We start from the raw sequence: 25,044 nt of genomic DNA on the forward strand, positions 1-25,044 counted from the left end.
CCTCTCTACATGGACCTTCCTGTTGGAACCCCTTATCATGGCCCCTAAAGCAATCATCTTAGGAGATTTTAATATCCATTTTGATGATACGAGCGACCCGCTGGTTATTGAATTTCTTATCCTTATGGGGGCTTTGGACTAGGTCCTAAAGGATGGGTTGGCCACTCATAGAGCTGGCCATACCCTTGATGGGATTTTTACCCGTCCCGAGGGGGAACTTATTCTTTTAACGACCCCGTTAGATTGGACTGACCACTCGCTCCTAACGTTCAAACATTTGGTTAGACAGCTACCTCCGACACCCATTCCCCCGAAAAAACTACTAAGACCTTGGAAAAGTATTAAGGCAGAACCTTTGGAAACTGTATTAATGCAGAGCTGGAACGATCCGAAGGCATTTACTCTGCCATTGCTTGCCAGGTTCAATCAGGGCATCGCGCTGGCAATGGACTCATTAGTGCCGGCGAGGGCTTCTGCTCCACGCACTAGGAAAAAACCCAGTCAACCATGGTTCTCTCGGGACCTCAAAATTTTACAGAGGAAATACCGACAGAAGGAGCGTTGCTGGAAATTGAATCCTAGGGACAATGAGAGAGCGGATTTAAAATTAGCCCTAAACACTTATAAAGAAGCTTGTCTGGTAGCTAAATCGGACTATTTTACACTTAAAATTAGGGAGGCAGCTAACTCTTCCAGAGAGCTATTTAGGACTATTAATGTTCTCACTACTCCCTTAGGCACATCTAAAATAGAGAACTCCCAAGATTTCTGTAACAAAATAGCCAAATTCTTTGAATGTAAAATTCTTAACATTTACTCTAGTTTCATCTCGGACAAGGAACAGGTGAATTCTCCTCCCTGGACAGCTATGCCTCTGCTCCCTGTGGTGGCACTTAATGGGGCTCCAGATAAGCCTTATTTACTTTCTAGGTTCAAAATGCCATCACAAGAGATCATTTGCAAGCTGCTTTTGGAATGCAAATCAGGCTCTCCATTGGATCCCTGTCCCCCCGCCATCCTCCAATTAGTACCAGAGCGGGTGCCATCCATGCTGGCCCCCATTTTTCAGTAGGTCCTTATGACTGGTCTATATCCTAAGGCATGGAAAGAAACCATTATTATTACCTTAAAAAAGAAGGAAACAGGTAAACCTGATGATCTGACTAATCTACGCCCAATAGCCCTGCTCCCTTATGTGGCCAAAATTCTGGAAAAATATATCAAGAAAGAACTAGTCGATTTCCTGTTAGCCTCAGGGGGCCTGGACAGCTCGCAACATGGCTTTCGGAAATCCCATAGTACTGAATCAGCTCTCATTGCATCATCCGATACCATACACAGGTTGGTTGATGAGGGGCAGGGGGTCTTCTTGGTTTTATTAGACCTGTCAGCAGCATTTGACACCATTGCCCCACACATCCTGTTAGAACGTTTACATCAGGCAGGTATTAGAGATCAAGCTCTCAAGCTGATTGAGTCTTTTCTATCAGATAGATGGGCCTCAGTCAGCAGTGGTGATTTTAGATCCCCTGCCTACCTCCTGCCGAGCGGGGTCCCTCAGGGCTCTTCTCTCAGCCCGACGCTATTCAACGTGTACGTGGCACCACTGGCAGAGCTAATCTGCTCTTTCGGTTTTATCCCAAATTCCTATGCAGATGATACTCAGATTCTCATCCCGATAAACAAAGACATGGAGGAAGTGGTGATCCGCTTTAACGCCTGCATGATAGCAGTGAACAGCTGGATGAAGGCCAATTGGCTAAAATTGAATTGTGAAAAAAATGAGATCCTATGCTTTGGGATCAAGAGGGAATACTGGTCTTCCATGTGGTGGCCCAAAGAGTGTGGCACTCTTCCTGTGCCAGGGTCTACCTCTAGGAATTTAGGATTACTGTTTGACGATCAACTGTCCTTTAAACCCCAGGTTAATCAGATAATCAAAACCTGCATGTGGACTCTGAAGAAATAAAAAAAAGGTTTTTCCTTTTATTCCACAATCTTGTAGAATTACTGCTACTTTAGCTCTGGTAATTTCCAGATTGGACTATGGGAATGTGCTACTGCTCAACCTGGATAAAGTATCACTAAATAAGCTGCAGTTGATGCAGAACACTGCTGCTAGGCTTCTACTGAAGCTGCCACGCGCAGCCTCTGCTAAGAAGTGCCTCAAAAACCTACACTGGCTTCCGGTGGCCCAACGGATCTCTTTCAAGGCCCTCTGCATTACTCACAATGCCGTCCATGGGATTGGGCCTAAGGCCCTGACCACTAAGCTGCAATGGTACAAACCTAAAAGGTTGTTGCGATCTGCCACCGCCTATCCAATTCAAACTCCCCGTACCAAAAAGGCGAAGTGGGGCGACAGAGCGTTCACTATAGCAGCTGCTAAAATCTGGAACTCACTTCCACTGGAACTAAGGCAAAAACATAATTATCTGACATTTAGGAGACTGGTTAAGACCTGGCTCTTCCCGAGATAAGACTTGGAGTCTCCCCTCCAGCGGACATAGCCTCACCCAGTTAGCGATTCGATGCCCTCGGGCCGGAATGCGCTTTATAAATACTTAATACATACATACAGACATATTTAGGCCTTTTTTGTATCCGCTTAATTTGATGGGACCTACTTTGTCAACATGTCATTTAACTGTCAGATTGGAATTTGCTGTGACTTCCAGGAAATCAAGGTATTCCTGCAAGATGACTGTATTAAACTTATCATAGGTTCTGCACTCCTCGTTGAAATAGTTTGAGATCATACATGGTGAAGGGGTCAGTGTTAACAGGAATGCCTTATGGTTCAACCCAGGCAAACTATAGCAACTGCTTGCACTACAGCAGTGGTTCTTAACATTTTCACTTAATTGTTATAGGAATCCAGGGACCCCCACTGAGTTCTTACTATAAACAGAGGACCTGAGCCAAGAACTTTCAAGGATTTGAACGGCAAAATAGCACACAAAATATACAGAAACAGGCATTCATCAAACAAATATACAAATTATTAAATATTTTATTTAACTCATGAACAAACATAAAGAAATCTAAATTTTAATTTTAATGAACAGTATGAAGCTTTTCTAAATTCAATTGAGGCCACTCATCATGTGTGCTATATTCTGTTTGATGCAGTTCCACTGCTCCGAGGAATCAATCTGAGGATGCTAACTTCATTTTTAGCCTCCAGTTTCAAATTCCTTCACATTTACAGAACATTTTAAAATGTGCAATTTTACATTTTGCTTCTTTATTCATATTCACTTTATTAATCGGTTACTTTTATTTAATTTTCTGCGGAGTCGCACACCCCAACGGGTTCCCTGACCACAGGTTAAGAACCACTGCACTAGAGGGTTGTTTCTGAGAATCCTGTTTAGAATGTGACCTCTAGAGTGTGTCGGCCTGTTCGCAATTTGGTTAAAGCATGGGTCCTGGAGAGTACATTCATTTTCATAAATTAGCTTATCCTCTGGATCTGCATATCAGAAACAAAAATCTTTACTATGAGCATGTTAGTCAAAAGTGGATTAAGAGAATGTTCTCATAAATCCATACCAAAAATTTGTGGATTGTTTGGTGGTCTTTTAGTTAACATGTGGTTCCAGGATATGTTCAAACAAACCCTCTCTACACTTATTAGCAGCTCTGAGTTTCAAGGTAAACCTGTATATTATTGCAGCCCTTCCTCCTTTCCCTTTAGGTCTATTTGCCCTCAGGATGTCATTGCAAAGTGGCAAGTAATTCTTTAGGCTAGGCCCAGAGACCTCATCTAGCCAAGTTTCTGGAATAAGGGCAATTTAAAATTCCCTCCCCATAATAACGTGCTTTACTTCTAACATCAAGCAGCGCTTGTTAACTACATGCATTTAGGGTTTCTTCGATGCTTTGAGAATAGGCTTAATTTACTGTGGTTTAAAAGAATGTTTATAATTTTCCTTGGGGGATCAGAACTAAATGTTCATCAGTGGAGGAAGAGTCGGGTTCAATTTGGTTGCTATCTCTGGAGACGTATACACATTAAATAGGCCTAAGGGCTCGGGTAGACTAGCAGTCAGAGATAGTGTATCACAACACCTGAGACAGTTATCCGAGTGCTGTGTTGTTGAAAGTTAGGATTGAGGTTTATATTATTGGGTTCCTGTGGCTTGTCCATTTGATCATGTGGGGATATATGCCCATGTTCAATAAAGGGCAGGGAAGGGGATGACGAGATCTTCTGCCCATCATGTGTCTATCTTTACCCTCTGATCAGGATATGGTAGGTGTTTCAGCTCCCACCTTGGTTAAGCAGACCTCTCCACGGTCCACAGATCTAGAGCTATTGCTACTCCTTTGTCCATACTTGCTGCAGAGGTCCACCTTGAAAAAAGCGATGCACAAAGTAAATATCCGTACCCTATGGTAGATATTTCACCAGTGCAATAGATACCTCCCAGTTTTTCACTTAGAAATAAGGTGCAACATGAGGAATCGGTATTTAACACACCTAATTCCGCATGTTTACCTGGACTTTTAAACCCTATATATTCTATCAGGTTTGACCTGGCAAAATCTGTCCGGAGAAACCAGTGGAGCTGTGATAATCAATCACTGCACATCTCTGAACTCTGCTCCTTCACAAACCTCTGTTTGCACAGGGGCCAGTATTAAGCCATCAACTCGTAATCACGGTTAAAGTAGATTAGAGGACCGTGATGTCTATCAGGGGAAGAAATATTAAAGAGACCATGAAATTATTTTTTTTCAAAGGATGCTCCGTAAAATAAAACAACTAGTCAGCAATTTTGTTTTCTTTTCTGCAGGCAGGCAAAGCATACTTTCTCCTTCTTATTGCGGTGTGCTCCTGAAGAGCTTGAGCCCTTTGCTACCACCCACCACCACCCAGCTTTATCCCTTTTTCCTTCCTGCTTCATTCTTGATGAGCCTTCACCAGGACAAACACTAGTCAGAAAGAAGAATGTTAAAAGCGGCTCTGTGACCCTAGAGAAATCCCCCAGCCACCTCTCTTCCCCTGATATTTGTTGTCTTTTAGGGAGGTAGGTAGGTGGGAGCGGTGTGTTTTTTGTCTGAATACTTTATGTTACATGTTTTATTGTGTCTTGTGTCAATAAATGGCATTTAAGGGTCTACAGGCCAGATTTACAAGCATTAGGACTACACATTTCCTAATTGCGATTATCTCCTACTTAAATCGGTATTCCTAATGTTTGAATTTTTGTATTCCCAAAAAGCGATTCCTAGTAGGATGCAAATCGACCTACCTCATGAATATTAGTGAGGTAGGTTGAAATTCATGACCCTTTAGGAATCACCATGATCACAGGTACGGTGGCCTGCTGGAGTCAGCAGACGATCCTGTTTGTGACTGCTTTTTAATAAAGCAATCTTTTAAAAAAAAAAATGCAGGCCATTTACCTAAAAAGGCAAATGGGATGCGTTTAAAAAATACAAAAATGAAACATGGTCTTAAAAAATATTTATTTTAACATTCTCAAAGGGGAAAGCGTCTTCTCATTTGCAAATGGGTTACCATCTTCTTCAAATTGTTGGCAAAATATTAATGTTATGCGACCAGAATTCTGTCAGAGAACATTAATACATTCCATTCAGATTCGGTATTTGGGAAGAATACGTATACACGCCCCTTCTACATAGCGAATCAATATATATTTGTAATCTGGGATTCATTCATGTCAAAATGAGTTTTCGTGATTGGGTCCATTCAGAGGGTCGTCCCGGCCGATTCAGAGGATCTCCCGTTTATGACCGTAAAAAAGTTTTGTACATCTGTCCCTTAATGCCCTACTCTCAATCCATGTGATACTGTACCTTGTTCTACTAAGCACAAGCAGCAAATACTTCTCTTTTATACATCTTTGGAAAATGTTCTATATAAAGATTTGAAATAAAAACGTCTCTGTTAGATCAATAAAATATGTGCAAACCTGGCGTCTTTGCCACCCTGGATTCCTGAGTGAATCGTGCAGCCGTTTTACCGAACGGGGCCAGTGCCGATGCTTTCTGCGAAGTCTGGAAGGCTGTGCGCACTTCGTTGTATGCGCCGGGAGCAGGGGTGGCAGATACTGTGGGTACAAACCTCTAGGAAAGCAAAGGACAAGAGATTATTTACTTGTAGTTTTCATTAGCTTTTCTCGCGTTTTCTCAGCAGATCATAAAATTAACAATGTTATCCCAGTGAAAAGAAGTAAGCTAAGTTAGTGTTGTAATTTAATATTTTACACATGAGAGGAAACCCACTTTGAAACAAATAATGACCCCTCTTCAGTTCTTAATTTGTAAGAGAAAGAGTACTAGTGTTGGAAACCTTACTCAGAAGTCCACGGCTGGTGCAATTAAACGTGGGCATGCTGGATGGCATGGCTGTGTAGCCCTGAATGCACCACAGGCCTCTAATCCACTGCAAGACACGCCGTCCACCTTTAGCTCACTCCTACAAGCCCCTGCTTTCGCCCTTGGTACCACTTTTCCATCTTTCTCTTCATCCTTTTTTCCGGTTGTGTGTGTTTTCCATCCTTTGTTCTCGGGAAATGTCCGATCAGAAAAAATGAGGTCCGGTGCTCAAAAATATGTGCTGTGGTCCCCACCGGCAACCACCGGCTCAAATTAAGCACTGCCCCTCTTATAGATATCGGTCCACCCAAGGAGAGTGACCAGATATGAGAAGTGACTAACAAACAATAACATAAGGTGTGTAGGTAGTAGAAGCCATCTATTTTTCTGATGCTGATTGTGACAGAATAGGCACCATACACAACATCTGTTGTAGTGAAAGAACTGCTGCAAGTTGCAGGGTCAACAGTAAAGGGTTCGAAGCATGCAGAAGATACCACTTTCCTACACTTGGCTAATCCCAGGAGACACTGCACCACCAGGAAAAATTAAGGAACTGCAATACGTCTCCCAGCCTTGTGCAGTATACAGTTTACTACTGCTTGTAATATCGTGTGGTCTGAAGGAGGCTTCTAGTTTTTCTTTATATTCCATTACTGCATCTGCACCCTTCTGCGCTCCTTCTGCGCTCCCTCCTTTCCACTTCTATTATCCTAAAATCACATTGCCCCATACATCAATAGTTACCATAGCCTATCCAACCCCTTTTCTGCATGCAACAAAGAGCTTTCCATTCTCTTTAACCAAAACTGAAAGCAACGCATGGGACCAGAGGCAAATAACAGTCTCAGTTCTAGAAAACAAACTCAGTTGGGTGAGGTAAATGTAGTCACTGAAGAAGAAAAGGAGACCACTGCAGAGGGCACTTCCGGTTGTGTAACATGTCCCCGGAGCCAATAGAAACAGTCCATGTGACAAAGATTAGAAAACAGTATGCAACAAAAAAAGAGGAACAGTTTAAGCTGACACACTGTCACCAAAGACATTTAAGCCAAAAGTCAGAAGAAATAGTTAAGGGGCCCAAAGTTTAAACTGTAAATGAAAACATGCACACAGCCTTCTCACCTCAACCTCTATTGTGAAATGGACATAGCTGGGTACACCAGCCACAGTATGGTCATAAACCTACATATGTGCCCAAAAGACCCATAGCCCTATCTTCAAGGAAGTGTTGCAAGTGCCTTGAAATAGAAATAAATTGAGGCTGGCCAAGCAGGATTCCTGTGAAAAAGTTCTTTAATTTGCCTCAAAATAGGAGCTCACAACCAGCATGACATGAGCACAGGTAACAAGGAGAAAACTGGCCAACCGATGTCACACTTACATTTTCAAAACCGGTTGTGCCATTCAAAATACAACATGTTGCCTGCACACGAGCCATCAGCTTCAACAACCAGGAAACAAACTGAAACTCACGAGATTCTCATCAGAGACAACACACGCTATTGAAAATAAACAGAACGTGCTGCTGCAGAGAACCTAATGATGTAAGCATGCAGCAGACGTCACAGCACGAGCAGAGCTCATGCTGTGACAGCTGAACTACAACAACAGTAACACCTATACAACACCCCCCCCTTTTAATACAAAAGAAAAAATATTAAAATAAAATAAATCAATGACTACATAAACATAAACATATATACATATTGTCATTACATTTACCCAATTACTAAGAAGCCAGTGCAGAACTTATAACTTAAAGCATTAAAGCTAAGAGACATAATAGTCCTGAAATTTGACAGGCATAGACGCATTGCAAGAATTTCTACTTTTCACTGTTGAAGAAGGTTGATGTAATGATTGCCTAGAAGAGGCACTCTCCTCATCACACGGACCCAAAACTTCTGAACCTTCCGTCAATTGTGTTTCCAAGGTTGGCCTACTCAAATCAACTTGAGAGAAATTCATAAGTTGTTGATCACCCACAAAATTATATTCTTGATTTGTTGTTCTTGATCTGACGAACAATATTTTCTTTGCTTGCTCTTTAGAAATTTTAACAATGTCTCTCTTGCTCCACCAACCTTTGTTCCACAAAAACACAGAACCTTTAGAAATTTTCTCAACCTGGGCAGGTAAGGAAAATTTAGAACTTCCCTTTTTAACCCTAGACGGTACTCTCACTAAAACCCAATCTCCAACCTGAACATCCACTAATTTAACTCTAAATTTCTTGTCAAACAGTTCTTTTGTTCGATTTTGTTTTTTAATCACTGAACTTTCCACTTTAGATAAATCCTCAAATTTGTCTTTGTTCAAATTTCTAATCCAATCAGGTAACATATTAAATCTGGGCAACCTTTTGCGTAATAACACAAAAGGACAAACGCCAGTAGTACTGTGAGGAGTGGTTAAATATGACCAAATTTTCTCTTTTAAAAACATTTTAACATCCTGACCCATCCCTAAAGCGGTTTGAACACCTTCCTTTAAGAATTTGTTCATACGCTCCACTAAACCGTTTGATGAAGGGGAATAAAGAGCCACTTTATTATGCTTCATGTGATGCTGAGATAAAAACTCATACATTTTGTGTGAAGTGAAATGTGTACCATTATCTGTTACTATTTCATTTGGTGCACCTTCAATATTGAATATCTTCTGCAAAAATGTGATTACAGTGTCCGTATTTGGATTTGTAGCAAAATCAATATACACCCATTTAGAAAAATAATCAATTAAAACCATCATATACCTTTGACTAGATGGAAGCAACTCAAAAGGGCCTGCAATGTCTATTGCCACTTTTTCCCATGCCATATCAGGATAAGGAGTGTTGTGTAGAGGTGTCTCCTGCAACTTCCAATGTTTATCTGAGACCAGACAAGTAGCACAGGCACCAATATAAGTGGCCACTTGGGATTCCATTGCTGGCCACCAATAAAATTGTTTGAGAGCTTTACAGGTGCTACTTATGCCCAAATGCCCTTTATGTGCTTCTTCAATTAGTAGTTCCCTTAAAGAACTTGGAGGGACACACAAGTCAGCACGCATTAATACACCAGACACCAATGATAGTTCTTCAGACACTTGAATATAGGGACGTAATGACATCTCCACATTTCTCTCACGAGGCCATCCGTCCTTCATATAAGTTGTGACCTTAGAAAAAATAGGATCATTGTTAGAAGCCTCTATCCATTTTTCATGCGAAAGTAACCCAGTATTATGTAAAATGTCCTCTATAGATGCCACCACGCATTCTTCTTCCGAATTTAGTACAACTTCATCCGAAACTGGTAACCTTGACAAACAATCTGCTCTAACGTTCTTACCTCCAGGGATATATTTCAAAACAAAATCAAATTCATGCAACCTTGAAATCAATCTCACTAGACGTGACAACGCTTTCCCCGTTCCATTTCCATTCAAGAGATGAATTAACGGCTTGTGATCCGTAAACATGTCAAATTGTGTGCCCCAGATATAGTTTTTAAATCTTTCCACTGCCCATGAACATGCTAGTGCTTCACGTTCAATTGTACTATAATGTGACTCTGCCAAATTCAGTGCACGTGAAGCAAAAGCAATAGTGTTTTCCTTGCCTTCAATCCGTTGCGATAGTACAGCTCCCAGACCAACTTGACTGGCATCCACAGTAATTATACATTTCTTTCCAGAAACAAAAGATGATAATGCTGGAGCTGATATTATCAATCTCTTGACATTCTGAAATGCTTCCTCAACCTCATCAGACCAAATATATTTGGCGCCTTTTTTTAACAAGTTCCTTAATGGCTGCACAATATATGCATATCCCTTCACAAAGCGTGAATAATACTCACTTAAGCCCAGGAAAGATCTCAAGGTATCCTTATCCCTGGGAGGCTTTGCATCCTGAATAGCTTTAATTAATGAATATTTGGGAGAAATACCATTTGGGGTAACCATGTGACCCAAATAGTCAAAATTTTGCACATTTAATTTGCATTTATCAGACCGAAGAGTAACTCCAAATTCCCTAAATTTATCAAAAACCCTGGTTAAAATTCTATTGTGCTCATTCAAAGTTTCTGCAAAGATGAGTACGTCATCTTGAAAAGCTTGAACTCCTTCTATACCCTCCAATACTGTGTCCATCAACCTTTGGAAGACACTGGCAGCTGAAGCCAGGCCAAAAGGTAGCCTTGTAAACTTGAAAGCACCAAATGGTGTTATAAAAGTGGTGAGATTTTGTGACACCTGATCGAGCGGAATTTGATGATACGCTGATTTAAGATCTAATAGTGAGAAAAAACGTGCATGACCAATGTTAGCTAACAAGTCTTGCAACTTGGGCAATGGGTGACATTCAACAACAATGTTTTTATTTAATGTGCGAAGGTCAGCACAGAGTCTTATGTCCCCATCCTTTTTCCGAACGATCACAATGGGACTGACCCACTCAGAAGATTCTGCCTGTTTAATGATACCCTCATTTACCATTTGGTCCAATAACCTTTTTAATTCTGCTCTGATGGTAAAGGGTACAGGGCGAACTTTATGAATTACTGGAATTGCATTCTTTTTTAACCTAATAGTGTGTGTGTAATTTTTAAAACAACCAATAGAGTGACTAAAGAGCTCAGGGTAAGCGTCACAAATCTCTTTTACTGAACTTTTCTCCTGAACTTGGACCATGGATACAGGAATGTTACATATCCTCACAGGCAAATCTGCTCCAGGCACAAGCATGAGGCCTAACTTGGCTAAATCCCGCCAACCTACAATATTCCTTCCTTTAATAGCCACATACACTTTAGTACAAATACTGTTTCCCAAACAAGTGATTTGTTCTTCAAAATATCCCAACAGATCAATATCTTGATCCCCATAAGCTTTAGGGTGTACATCTGGTTTACTTAATATCACTTTACCTTTCCAATGAAAGTTAAACAAAGTGTCTGAAATTATTGTGATGGGTGCCCCTGAATCACATGTCATATTGATAGAAATCATATTGCCTAAAAGAACTTGGCAAACAGGGTCTTTGATTACTTCACTTTTACAAGTGCCAGTATCTAAGTTCAGTACCATATTAGATAAACTCAATAAATCCTCGTCTTCTGTTACTTCAATGCTATGTACTTTTACATTTTTACTGCTTTTACAAACACTGTAAAAATGTCCTACCTTTTTGCAGTTAGTGCAGCGTTTACCTATAGCAGGACATTGCGCAAAATTGCTCAAATGTGATTTAGAACCACACCTAAAACAATATTGATTCGTTTTTTTAACAAAAGGCTTAACATTCCTTCGCTTGAGACCAACATAATCCACATGCTCTCCTTCATTAACTGAATTTACCAGCACTGAAGATGATTTGGTATATTCTTGAGTTATTACCTGAGTTGAAACAATAGAGCGTTCAATACTTTTAGCTAACATCAGCACCTCACTTAATGAAGGATCCCTGCAACTTAATAATCTCTCTTGAATCTTCTTGGAATAGCAACTGTAAACAAATTGATCACGCAAATACGTATCTAATGCAGACCCAAAATTGCATGTGACAGCTAAAGATCTCAACACTGAAATAAAATCCTCCACAGACTCATCTGCTGCCTGTTTTTTTTAAAAAAAATTAAACCTTTCTAACAAGACACTTGGTTCTTCGCAAAATTTACGTTGGAGACGTGCAATAGCTTCTGCAAATTCATTCCAATCACCACCCGCTTCTTCAGATGGAATAACTTTGGGTAAATTATCAAACACTTGTTGGCCTTCTTGCCCCAGGTGACTAAATAAAATGGCAGCTTTACGCTTAGGTGGAAAACCATCAGCACCTACAGCAACTAGATAGTTCTCAAATGAACGTAACCAAATAGGCCATTTAACATGAGGTTTTCCAGGACATTGTAGGAATGGAGCAATAGTAGCCAAGTTAGAAGCAGATTCATACGACATTCTAGCTAGAAATTCTATTTTTCGTTCCCTTTAAGACCCAACCAATAGCCACTCTGTGATAATTTTAAATTGCAAACATTGTAAAACTAAAATGTCAAAATTAAACACAAACCAAATTTCATGGCACTGAATATAACACTACTGATATAGAAGTCTTTTAAAACTTGAAGTTGCTAAAGGTGTGCCTGTCACCGTGGTGCAAGCACATAAACAGTTACCAACAGGATGCTGTGCTCATCACTGTGTTGAATCTTGAAGCTGTAATTAACACTGGAATAAAGAGTCCTTTCCAGAAGTTCCAACAGACCAGAAATGAGTTGTGCTACAAGGATGCTTGTCAGTGAAAGAATTAACACTGCATGGACAACTCAGAAAGGTTCAAGGGCTGATAAGAAAATGTTACATTCAGGTGTCACTTCACAGCCACGAGAAAACAGCAAACAGAGCAATCCAGTAGGAAACACCAGGAACCATCCAAGAAAGGTTGAAAGGTAAACAGACTTCAGTTTGTTGCAGAGAACTCCCGGATTTCACACGACAGGCTGTTCTGAAAGTCAACAGCAGGAACAAAACCAACTGCAACTCAGCAAACAAGATGTGTCCTCAAAAAACGATTCCGTTCATTAATTACTTAGAACAAGGAACGATGCAGTTGTGAGCTCCAATAAACTTAAGGCAAACCGAAAAAATTAAGAAAACTCGTCGCCAAATGTTGCAAGTGCCTTGAAATAGAAATAAATTGAGGCTGGCCAAGCAGGATTCCTGTGAAAAAGTTCTTTAATTTGCCTCAAAATAGGAGCTCACAACCAGCATGACATGAGCACAGGTAACAAGGAGAAAACTGGCCAACCGATGTCACACTTACATTTTCAAAACCGGTTGTGCCATTCAAAATACAACATGTTGCCTGCACACGAGCCATCAGCTTCAACAACCAGGAAACAAACTGAAACTCACGAGATTCTCATCAGAGACAACACACGCTATTGAAAATAAACAGAACGTGCTGCTGCAGAGAACCTAATGATGTACGCATGCAGCAGACGTCACAGCACGAGCAGAGCTCATGCTGTGACAGCTGAACTACAACAACAGTAACACCTATACAACACCACTGCAGAGGGCACTTCCGGTTGTGTAACATGTCCCCGGAGCCAATAGAAACAGTCCATGTGACAAAGATTAGAAAACAGTATGCAACAAAAAAAGAGGAACAGTTTAAGCTGACACACTGTCACCAAAGACATTTAAGCCAAAAGTCAGAAGAAATAGTTAAGGGGCCCAAAGTTTAAACTGTAAATGAAAACATGCACACAGCCTTCTCACCTCAACCTCTATTGTGAAATGGACATAGCTGGGTACACCAGCCACAGTATGGTCATAAACCTACATATGTGCCCAAAAGACCCATAGCCCTATCTTCAAGGAAGGTCCTAGTACTCCTACCAGCTCCCTAGAACCACTCATCTCTACTCAAGGCTAATAGCAAATCAATGTGAATAGTACTGTAATGTACCATACTGGAGATGTCTCTATTTTACTGAAGAACAACTAGTTTATTTATGTTTTATTCTGCATTTGAACTGCAGCCTCAAGTTTAAGCCACCATTTTGCACTTGAAAGCTTTGTCGGGTGTGGAGTCATCTCTGCATTTAAGGAGAAAGTATGCAAATCTCCAAACATTCCTCAGCATAGGGGCAACCTTATACCATACTTCAGGCACCTGAGTATTGCCGGAATTTATTAAATGATTTATCTGGATTGCCGACAGCCGTGGTATGCATACTGATAGACTTGCTTGCTCCTTTCTGCGCCTGCATTTATTCTCTGTGCGGACTGTGTTTGTGTGAAGGAATTGATGCACTCAGTGATAATTAACGCTTTTGGCTATAATAGTACAATTAGTGGGTGTGTTCAGGATTACTTTTAACTGTCTTGTCTGTCAACTGTTACTTCACGCCCTCATGCAATGTTAACAATTTGCTTGTTTTCATTTCTGGAGAAATCTCTTCTTGCAATGACCAATGCATGTTTTGGTTGAAAACATATTGATATGTTTTGCTCTACACATTATTCACAAGTGCCCCTATGAAAATAATCTGCATCTACCTTGTGAAATCTCTGCATCTCAATATTCAGTTCTCCTTTGCTTCCATGTTATACCGCTCATGACTGTTATTGAAGATGTGACAAGCTGCTGGTCAATCTGTCAGATAGTATGATGTTGCTTGTCCTCAAGTTTGCTCATGTGCCATCCTTAATGGTCCTGGAAATTTACTGTTGTTATAGTCATATATTTGTGTTTAATGAGATATATTTATAATCATTCTGTAATATTGCTGTCAGATTTGGAGAACTTCTTGCGTTGCAAGTGGGGGCTGGTGACATTATTGCACAGGAGCTGTGAATACCATGGTGTACAAGACTTCTGCAAAATGGGTGGTGGATAATCTCAGTAGGATAATGAGATTGCAGCTCACTTTAACTGTCCTGCACTGCTTGCTGGGATTGGTACCACTTCCGAAGCAAAGTTCAAAAATGTGCTTTGAATTTGCATCCCTAGGGCTGCTCCTGGCCAGACGAAGAAGTGTTATTCATTGGCTTGCTTGGGTTTCCACCTGTGTAAAGAGGTGGAGGGCAGACCTGGAAGAGTGGGTGGTGGCTGAGGAACAGCAACTGCAAAATGTATGCACAGATGAGAACGCGTAAAGGGGCCTGATGAGAACGCATAAAGGGGCCTTGGACTGTGGGCAGAGATGATAAATTTGGTACGACAGGCAGCAGATTCCTCACACTTAGTCAGCCCTTGGTGGAACTTCAAGTACCCACTGCATAGCAATGCTTAGCAAGGGTTGGGACGGGGGGAGAAGGGAGGATGGTGAAAATGGGTAATGATGTAGGAGGGCCAGGATCTTTTTACCTCCCCCTAGGAACAGGTGCAAATGCCATGAATGATGGATGTGACTAAGGTCAGATCTTTTTCCTTTCCCTAGCCATGACTCAGAATTGAAGACCTGATGGTTCTAAACCACGTACAATGCTTCTGATAATGTGTGACACTAGACTGCAGCACTGTTTGATTTTGGTTGTTGTATTGCTAACAAATGACGAAGTTTAAAAGAAATTGCTCTCGTATGTAAATATGATCTAAGACATCCTAGGGATGCCGTTAATTATTTTTAAAGTCTAAAGCTGACGGTATGCTACTCCACCTTTGAGCAGGATATTTTTATTAGTGTACAGTATTTACTACCAGGCCACCTGTTGTGTCAGGCATCGAGGACCTAATTGGTGTTTCTCCTTGTCACTAACTCACTAATATGAACCTCCATTTCACTGGTCAGTCTCTGGTCCAAAATCTAGGAGTGAAGAACGAGTATTAAGCCCCAGTGGAATCAACATCAAACCCCTGTGTTGGACAAAACACTCAATTACGTTATGGGTCTTCAATCATTTGTGGATGCCACTAATAAAGAGCTACAGCGAAGAGTTGATAGATGGGTGGCCATGTAAAAGAGCACTGCGGATGGTGAACAAAGATTTAGTGATCCGCATCATGTATCTGATGGAATCATTAGTATGAATTCAGAAGTATCAGTAGTAACAAAAAAGCAGAGAAGATGGGGAATTGAAATGGGCATAGCAATGTGGGACTTTACAGCATCTCTGAAGGTGATGACTTTTGACCTTCTGGAAATCATTCATACCATTAATAGTTGGTCTTAGAATGGTTTCATCTAAAAGTGTATAGAGAGCACATAATCTTGCAAAGAACCCAACCTCAAGCAACAAATATGCAAGCCCTATAGGTATTCTTATTATTATCTCCCTGAAATATGCTGATCTAATGCACAGCACTTAAACAGTGCATGTGAAAAAATAACCATCCTCACTTGGCGACTTGTCTCAGGATCTTGCCAGATATACAGCTGTTTGTGAAAAAATAATTCCTGGCAAGGAAGCCTACTTTAAAATGAATAACATAAGATCCAGTATTAAACACCCAAGCACTTTCAAGACTACACATTATGAAAGATGTGATTCATTTGGTAACCATGTGAAGCTACTTCATTATATAAAACAACATAGGTGGTAGAGATGGACACCTTTCAAGCAGATTCCACTTGATACTAGTCTTTTTTTACTCAATCCCTTGTTATTAACAATAAATCTGTTGGTTATGGTTTAGATGCCTGTATGTCAATTGGCCTTGTGTGTTCTCCAGTTTCTTTTTACTTTACTTTATTTTCTACTTATCTTTCTAATATTTAATCCTTTTTCTCTGTTATCTTTCGTATTATCTTCCGTAATCCTATCACTGGACCTACAAGACTGTCTGCAATTACTACGTTTTATCTTTTCTACTTTGGAATTAAAAGTTTCTTCTTTCATCTATGCAACATCCTTTACTTGAAATATACTATCCAACTATTTTCAAATCAGTGCTACTTATTTGTAGTATCTTGTTGGTTACAATTTTAGTAAGGATTTCTGTTTACTAGTCTGTCATTAAACTCAAAATGTACTGGGAATCCTATTAAGTGGCAGAATGTTTTGTGCCACATTCTAAACTTATTGTTTCTAATTAAAATGTAAAGATTTTCCAAGATATCGCCCATAGTGCATTTTTAATGGTATAAATTATATACCACTTTATGATTTATGGAGAATTTGCAATTGTGATTCTCAAGAATATACATTTTCTCTGCCTCTCAGCATTCATTATGTAAAATTGATTTTTACCAGTAAATTCACATCTGCTAATATAATTAAATTTGAAATTGTTTCTATCGTGATATCTGATCCTGTATTTGCTCATAACGTAAACAGTAGATATAATGCAAAATGGAGATTTAACAACAATCTCCTGCCTGTTGCTATATCTAGTAAAGGCTCATTGCCTTTACAAAAGAACACTTTGTATAATCGAACCTGGACACAAAGCAGTATCCAGTAATTGGAACGCATATAAAAATCAGCATTGATAGCTTTACTAATGTATGTTGCTATAAAGAACCTGCTTGTAATGTCTCCCATTCCTTCTCTAATTAAGCAACTTTAATCCTTAGTAAACATATATTATACTTCTAAATGCTCAGAGAGGTTGTTAGGCCTTATCAGTGAAAACAGCATTGAATGAAATTGCTACATCAAAGCTACAGCTTGGCAAAAATAAGAAGGGCAACATAATGGCTAATCATTTAAAACATCAGAAATAAGCGTACGCTAATTAAACATAATTGTGCTACATTGAATTTTTCTGTTTTGGAAAATATAAATCTAAAAGATTTTATTAATACAATGAGAAACTGTGGAGACACTGTCCCTGACTAGGTGACATTAAATTTACTTTTTTGAAGTGTCCAAACAGCAAATTATTAAATTGAAATTTTGTGTTCCAAAAAATGACACAAATGTGTACGACATTAATGGGCATATTTACAAGCCCCTTGCGCCGCTGGCGCATCACTTTTTTGGATGCGCTGGCGGCGCACAGTGCAAACCCATATCTACGAGGCCAAGCAAAGCCACTTTGCTTGGCTTTTCATGGCCTTGTAGATATGGTGTAAGCAGGAGCAGCTCGTGGCATATACGATGGGTGGGGCAGCGCGTGGTGGGGGAGAAAAATGAATTAAAAAAACACTTATCTGATTCCCCGCTGCCGACGCCATCGCCACTGCGCCACTCCTCTGCCTCCACTGCAGCTGCAGGTTCCCAGCCTGTCCTGCAGCCAATCTGAACGCTGCTGTCATGCTGCTGTCAGCATGACAGCAGCGTTCGGACTGGCCGGAGCACCAAGCCAGGGCGCTTCGAGGGACAGTGGGGGTCTCTGCCTGCTGTCTCCAACCCGGCGACACAGTGCCGGTTGGAGAGAGCACAGTGCACAGGTGTGTTTGGCAGGCACGAGACGGCCGGCCAAACATACATGGACAGTGAGGGGAGTGCTGTGCACTCCCCCTCCATGCTTGTCATTGCCTGTGTCCACGCCCCTTTTACAATAAAACCATAATAAACGTAGTCTACAGCTGCTGCTGCTGGCGGGGGGCCACGCTCCTCCACCATATGGGAGGAGCCACACCTGGGTGTAAGGCAATACAGCCCAAGTCACTGCGTTGCCTTACATTGCGTCAGGGGTGCGTTCTATGGACCTTGCAGTGGGTTTTACCACACAACACCCATGGGTTTTAACGCATTCCCAGATTTACAAGGCAATGTAAACCTGGGAATGCATCAAAATCTTACGCCTTCCTAGAGCAGGGGCAACGAGGAGAACTATCTTTATTTGTCCTCGTTTTTCCCTCTTTCTACGTATGCTGCATTCTGCGAAGGAATACACCTCCATGGATTGTTTTTGTGCAGGAAGGGGCACCTTCCTGCACGAAAACAATCCTGCATGCAACGCAAGCACCCTTGCAAGATGGTGCAAGGGTGCCTGCATTGGCACTAGGCTGTAAAAAGGGCACCAGCACAGGGGAAAAGGACAGAAATGCACCGTATTTTGTCAATACGGTGCATTTCTGCCCTCTTCCTGTGGTGCAGGGCAGCTGCCCGCACCACCTTTTGAGTAAATATATCCCATCATCTAATAAAAACTGATAAAGGTTGTCTTACGTCTGGTCTTAGATAAGCTATTATCTATTACGGATGTCAGTAGTGTTGGTCACCTGGGTTTTTTATACCTTATGACTAACTACTAGGGCACTGTACTTAAATAGATCATCTCTTTTATATCAGACCACAAACAAATGACCCAACATGGGACATTCACTTCAACGTTCAAGACAGCATCTTATGCAGTGCTCTGTCTTATTCCTCCTTTTAATCAACCACTATATAACCCCTCGAGCTCATCTGCTACATAACTTAGGCTTATCCTTCTCTGTGAACATGCAGAGGTGGAGAGTGGAATCACTCCCATCAACACTTCAGAATGGTAGATGAATGCAAATTGTCTCTCTATAATGGCTATATGTCCTTTTCCACCGAAGGATGTTAGGAAGCTAATAGACTAAACTGATTCTGATTTATCCCTGACTCCCCATGTCTCTGTAGTCTCCAAAGCTTGCTCCCAGAAACTTTGTGGTTTGAGATGTAGTCTATATTTTTTGACATTTTCACGCATGGTGATACATGCATGTGTGCACTCATGCTTGTGAATTTTGTAATGCAGGATATTTGTGATTTGTGGGTAAAACATTTAATAGTCTTTAATTTGTACAAATATAACTGGCTGAGTTATTTTGTCTTAACATGTTTTAACCTATTGTATCCAAAATCAGGCAACTACATTGGTTTTCAGTTCATAGAATAATTTCCTATATGGTAGTATGTGTAATGCACTGGATAATTTTCACAACGTCATGTGTGCTCCTGGCAGATAAGGTTTCTAAAAATATTCCAGAGTGCAACGTATGCTTGGCAGCCATATTACAATTAAATGTCCTGAAGTTCTGCTTTGTCAGATCTGTTCACATTCAGGGACCCAGGCCTTGGAAAGCCCTCTCTTTAGATCTCAGAGAAGACTCAGCCCCTCACAGGTTTAGAAAAACATAAAGATATAGCTTTTTGATGCTTACCTCCACTGAGTGCACTTATCTATGTAGCTTCAATATCTCAATCAATAGCTCTGGAAACCTTCTACAAAGGTGACTGCTTTATAAATATCCCAGAGATAGATCGAGAATGGCAATGTTTTTCAGTATCAATTTAAGGGCACTGTTGTTGAAGCAGTCTCTCACTACCATACCATTATATCTCAAAATGCCTTTGGTAAAATTATTGGGTTATTTAATTTGAGATGTTATCATTATTTTAGCTCTGAACTAAAAGGCGTCAGCATGGTAAGCATGTTATGTAATTAGCCTTGTACATCTGAGCCTGATTCATAAAACAGTAGTAAATCCAAATCCTACGAATGGGTGCAAGTTTACTATGTTTTGGAATTTGTCTGGAAAGCTCAGGATTCTAGGAGTACTACCTGCAATATTATGTAACCTTTTTGAAAGATTATATATTATTAATGCAGAATTGTTCACACAGTACAATACCACATTGGAAGATGGCAGCCCCATTGTGCAATTGCAATATTTCTGTTTTGCTTTTAACTCAACAGGGAAAACAATAGTCCCCATGGATAAACCCCTCCCCATCCACCATACATAAGGTCTGAGGATATTCACTTTTCTTTCCCACCATAGAAGATTTATTAAAGCCCATTTCTGGAGGAAATTCTGAGCAACTCCCGAATGGGAAAGGATTGGTAAACCCACAATCACAAGTTTGTGGGCGTTCACAAATATTCAGGGCAAACCACCCTTTGATCCAGCCCCCTACTTGGGGCTTACTACTGCATAATGGTATGTAGCAGTGGCCTACAATTATACAAATTCCATTAAAAGTCATTCACTAAATGTCCTTTTGTGCGTAAACAACAACCGGAAGCTAAGCCATTTTGACTTGTAAACATAGGTTTACACCCATAAATTTTCATGAGAACCAAATCTTACTGGTATTTTGTACTTTATTTTCACCTGTAAGAAGGCACCTTGTAACACTATCCACTTTCTCTTTCAAAATGTATTTTATGTTATCCAAATTAAGGGGATTGATGTAAATGCTGAAGCTATTAAAGGTTTATTCAGAAAATATTTTAATCCACATTTAATCTTGAATCATCTGTTAATCATTTTTGATTTGAAATTACCTCATTTTTCAAGATCCCCAGATATCAAATTAAATCACATTAGACTAAAATATTATTTTTAATACTCTGCTTTGAATGTACATTTAGGGATACCTAGTTTTGTTAGAGTTCTGATAAGATACAATATCTTGATTGCTGGTATATGAATTATTTTAACACTGTTATTAAAATCAATCTATCTTTTAATAAAGACAAGTGTTCTTCTTTAATTAATAATTAGTCATCATTATTTTTGTCAAGATAGATTATACTTTATTAATTTAACAGGATGCCTGTACCCAGTGCTTTATGTTTATTATGAATGCTTTATTTTAAACATGCTGTGTATATATTTATATGTTTGGATTCAATCTATTAAAATTTCTATGCAATAACAAAAAAGACAATTGCACTGACCAAACCCATGAAAGTTGCTGTTGAAGGTGGAGATATAGCTCTCATATTTATCACTTTTCCTTCTGTATGAAGCAGGTCTCTGGTCTGTAGAGATTATACTATTCCAGGATGGGTAAATTTAGGAAAAACGCTATTCAATTGGTTTTCGTTTGTCTAAATATTACATATATTTACAACTTGATAAAGAAATTACCATTGCTTAAACATAATTATGATTTAACTCATGAAAAGCATGTTCTCTAACAAGTCAGAGAGAAATGTCTTGATTACTTTCATAATTTTGGATAATACATTCATGAAAGTAAACATACATCAAGAGTGGAACAGAAAATGTATAACTGGACATCTGCTTCATTTTTATGATTTGGCCCACAATGATAAGTCCTGGTATAACTTAAGAGATGCAATGCAGAGGATTAAGGAGGAGGGAATGAAAACTTCTATGTTTCTGTGTGATGTTCACCGTCTGTTAGACGGACCGCTCTCTGTGTCAGTGAGAAATACAACTATTTACCTTGCTCCTCTAGCCTACAAACATATGATGATGACCCTATTAATCAATCAGACTGGTAATCCTTTGAAAGATGTACTGAAGGCTGTCCATGAGCTGGGTAATCTGGGAGTGTGGGTGAAACCTGAGAGAGCCTCGAGGTCCGAGGGTCGCACAGACAATACCAGAGTATCTAGGAGAGACATGTTTATGGCATTACTGAAGGACGGTGTCAACAAAGAACAGATTGATGGGATAAATGTCAAATGTTTGTGGGAGATGCACCAAAGGTGATGGCTGGACAGAAAGAAGGCCAGCAGAAAAGTGAACAAGCAGGATAATAAACAAGTGAATCGGCCAGTCACAGATGCAGGAAGAAGGAAAAGAGAGGGGGAAAAATGTTTCTTCGTGAGGGAAAGAGGAGGAAGATTTGGATACCGATTGGTTAACTGCTGAAAACAGGGAAGGAGAGGAATCTCCTTGCAGATATGAAAGCATATATCCAGACTTGATTTGGGCAAATGTTGACAGGTTTAAATCAGATTAGGAAACAGGCCAAGCTCCGGTTCAGGGATAAGCTTCTAAAGACAACAGACCTCACGTTTATCTAGAAATTCATTGGAAACATAAAAATGTTGAAAGGGTCTGGGCCTTACTTTTCACCGAAGCAGGGGCCTCTTTAATTTATGACAATCTCAAAAGGTTTACTGGTCGGTACTACACCATCAAAGGGTTGGGTGGAAAGCAAACCCACACCGTGCAGGCTAAGGTTCAGATAAAAATAGGGAGAATGCCAAAAAGAGAATATGCTGTTTTGATTGTGCCCCTCCTAGAACATATAATGGGAATTGACATACTGAAGGGAATGACTCTATACTTGGAAGATGGTTGTTATCAGTTTGGATCAAAGCGATATATTTCAGTGGCAGCAGCGAGTGTGGGTCATCTAAAGATACCTCCAGTGAAAGCACACCCAGCAACCAAGGTGGTTCGCTTGAAACAGTACCGAATTCCAGGAGGGCCTGAGGAGATAAGTAAGACTATACAGGATTTGATGGAGGCAGGTGTGGTGGCTCCAGTCACAACTGAGTGGAACAATCCTTGGTGGTCGGTTGCCACATCTGATAGGAGCAATAGAATAACTATTGATTACCGCGAATTGAACAAATATACACATCCGCTGATGGCTGCTGTCTCCAGCACATCTCTTTTATTGAGAGAATACAAAAACATAAAGGGACCCCATTTGCAACCATTGACATTGCCAATGCTTTCTTTTCTATACCATGGGACCCTGAGAGCCAGGAGCAACTTAGCTTCTTGCACGGCGGCTGACATTTTAAGATGTTTTGGCTCCCCCAAGGATATGTACATAGCCCCATCATCTGTCACCGGTTGGTGGCAGAACACTTGGATGAAGTATCTGTCATTCCAGGGGTGCAATTGTCTCATTATATTGATGATGTGATGATTCAGGGAGAGACACAAGAACAGGTGCAGACTCAGTTGGACAGGGTTGTGGAACTCTTGTAGAGCAAAGGGTTGATGATCAATCCAGATAAGACACAAGGAACCTCCCAAAATGTGAAGTTTCTAGGAATTCAGTGGAATCAGGGACATGGAGAGGGGTTGTCACAGGCAAAACGGAAGATATTAGAATTTGCCACACCCCATAACAAGCAATTTATTGGATTGTTTGGCTTTTGGAGATAGCATATCCCTCACTTGAGTCAGACTTTTTCCCCTTTGTACAAAGTGGCAAGAAAGAAACATGAGTTGGAATTGGGAGAGCAGCAGCAGTGTGAGTTTGACATGGTAAAGGAGGTGATTCAACAGGCTTTAGACTTATGGCCAGTACAGGAAGGAGACATTAAGTTACATATAAATGTTCAGGGGCAATATGCAAATTAAAGCATGTGGCAAAAACAGGGAAGAAAGATGGTGACCCTGGACTTTTGGGCCAAAAACTTACCAGATGCTGCAGAGCGATATACTCCCTTTGAGAAACAGTTACTTGCATGGTATTGGGCTCTAGTGGAAACTGTGCAAATTACCCTAGGTCATAGTGTGATTCTGAGACCTAAAATCCCAATAATGAAGTAGGTGATGAGGTTATCCAAACTTCGCCGAATAGGACATGCATAGGAAACTAGTGTTATAAAATGTACATACTGGACAGGGCCTGAGTGGGACCAGCAGGGACAGTGGCCCTGCATAAACAGGTGGCACACGTCCCCATACAGGACGATGAGGTAATGCAGGAGGTGCCCAAGATAAAAGAGTCACCAGTGAGGTGGGGTGAGCCATTTGAATCCTTACCCCCTATTGATAGGAAGCATGTGTGGTTCACTAATGGTTCTGCCAAGTATGTGTGGGCCAAGAGCCATTGGAAGGCAGTGTCATATAATCGTGTAACCAAAACGCTGCTTTCTACTGCTGCAGAAGGGAAGAGTAGTCAGTATGCAGAATTGTATGCTGTATTCCAGGCATTGAAACAAGCGTTGCCTGGAACCTGTCACATATATACTGATTCTTGGTCCACCACCAATGGGTTAGCCACCTGGCCTCCCAAATGGCATGCATATAACTGGCAAATACATTCAAGGGAGGTGTGGAGTAAAGAATTATGGCAAGAATATGGGAAATGCTAGAGCAAAGTACCGTTACTGCATATCATGTAGATGCCCACTGTCCCACCGACTCACTAGACCAATGGTTTAGTTCCCTTGCAAACGATAAAGCAAAAATATTAGAGGCATAAGTGGCAACACAAGATTCTGATTTGGTGGGGATGGCTAGGTGGGCACACCAAAAATGTGGACACCTGTAAGAGAAGGCCACTAACAGGTGGGCAGAGATTAGAAGGATGCACATCTCCCTAGATTTGATCAGGCAATGTCCTATTTCGCAATACACGCAACAGAGATCTGTCCTACAAACTGTCAGAGGTCAGTTAGAGAGAGGGAATTTGCCAGGGCAGATATGGAAGCATCATTACATTGGTCCACTACTTAATTCTCGCGGGTGTCAATATGCTTGCACAGTGGTGGATACTTATTCTGGCTTATTCTGGCTATTTGATTGCGTTCCCATGCAAATGCGCTATGCGGTTTAACACCATAAAGACACTAGACTTGTTAATGTTGTATTATGT

General features: G+C 40.6%; 1 protein-coding gene across 1 annotated transcript in view; it reads right to left on the minus strand.

Annotated features, from left to right (window-relative positions):
* STPG2 (sperm tail PG-rich repeat containing 2) overlaps positions 1–25,044 on the minus strand; it is a 2,086,618-nt gene that overhangs the window by 1,443,813 nt on the left and 617,761 nt on the right. The window contains exon 8 of the mRNA XM_069238264.1: positions 5,946–6,099. Coding sequence (XP_069094365.1) covers positions 5,946–6,099 — 154 coding nt within the window. The remainder of the gene's footprint in view (positions 1–5,945; positions 6,100–25,044) is intronic.

This window comes from Pleurodeles waltl, chromosome 1_2 (genome assembly GCF_031143425.1).
Source record: "Pleurodeles waltl isolate 20211129_DDA chromosome 1_2, aPleWal1.hap1.20221129, whole genome shotgun sequence".
Classification (NCBI taxonomy): Eukaryota; Metazoa; Chordata; class Amphibia; order Caudata; family Salamandridae; genus Pleurodeles; species Pleurodeles waltl.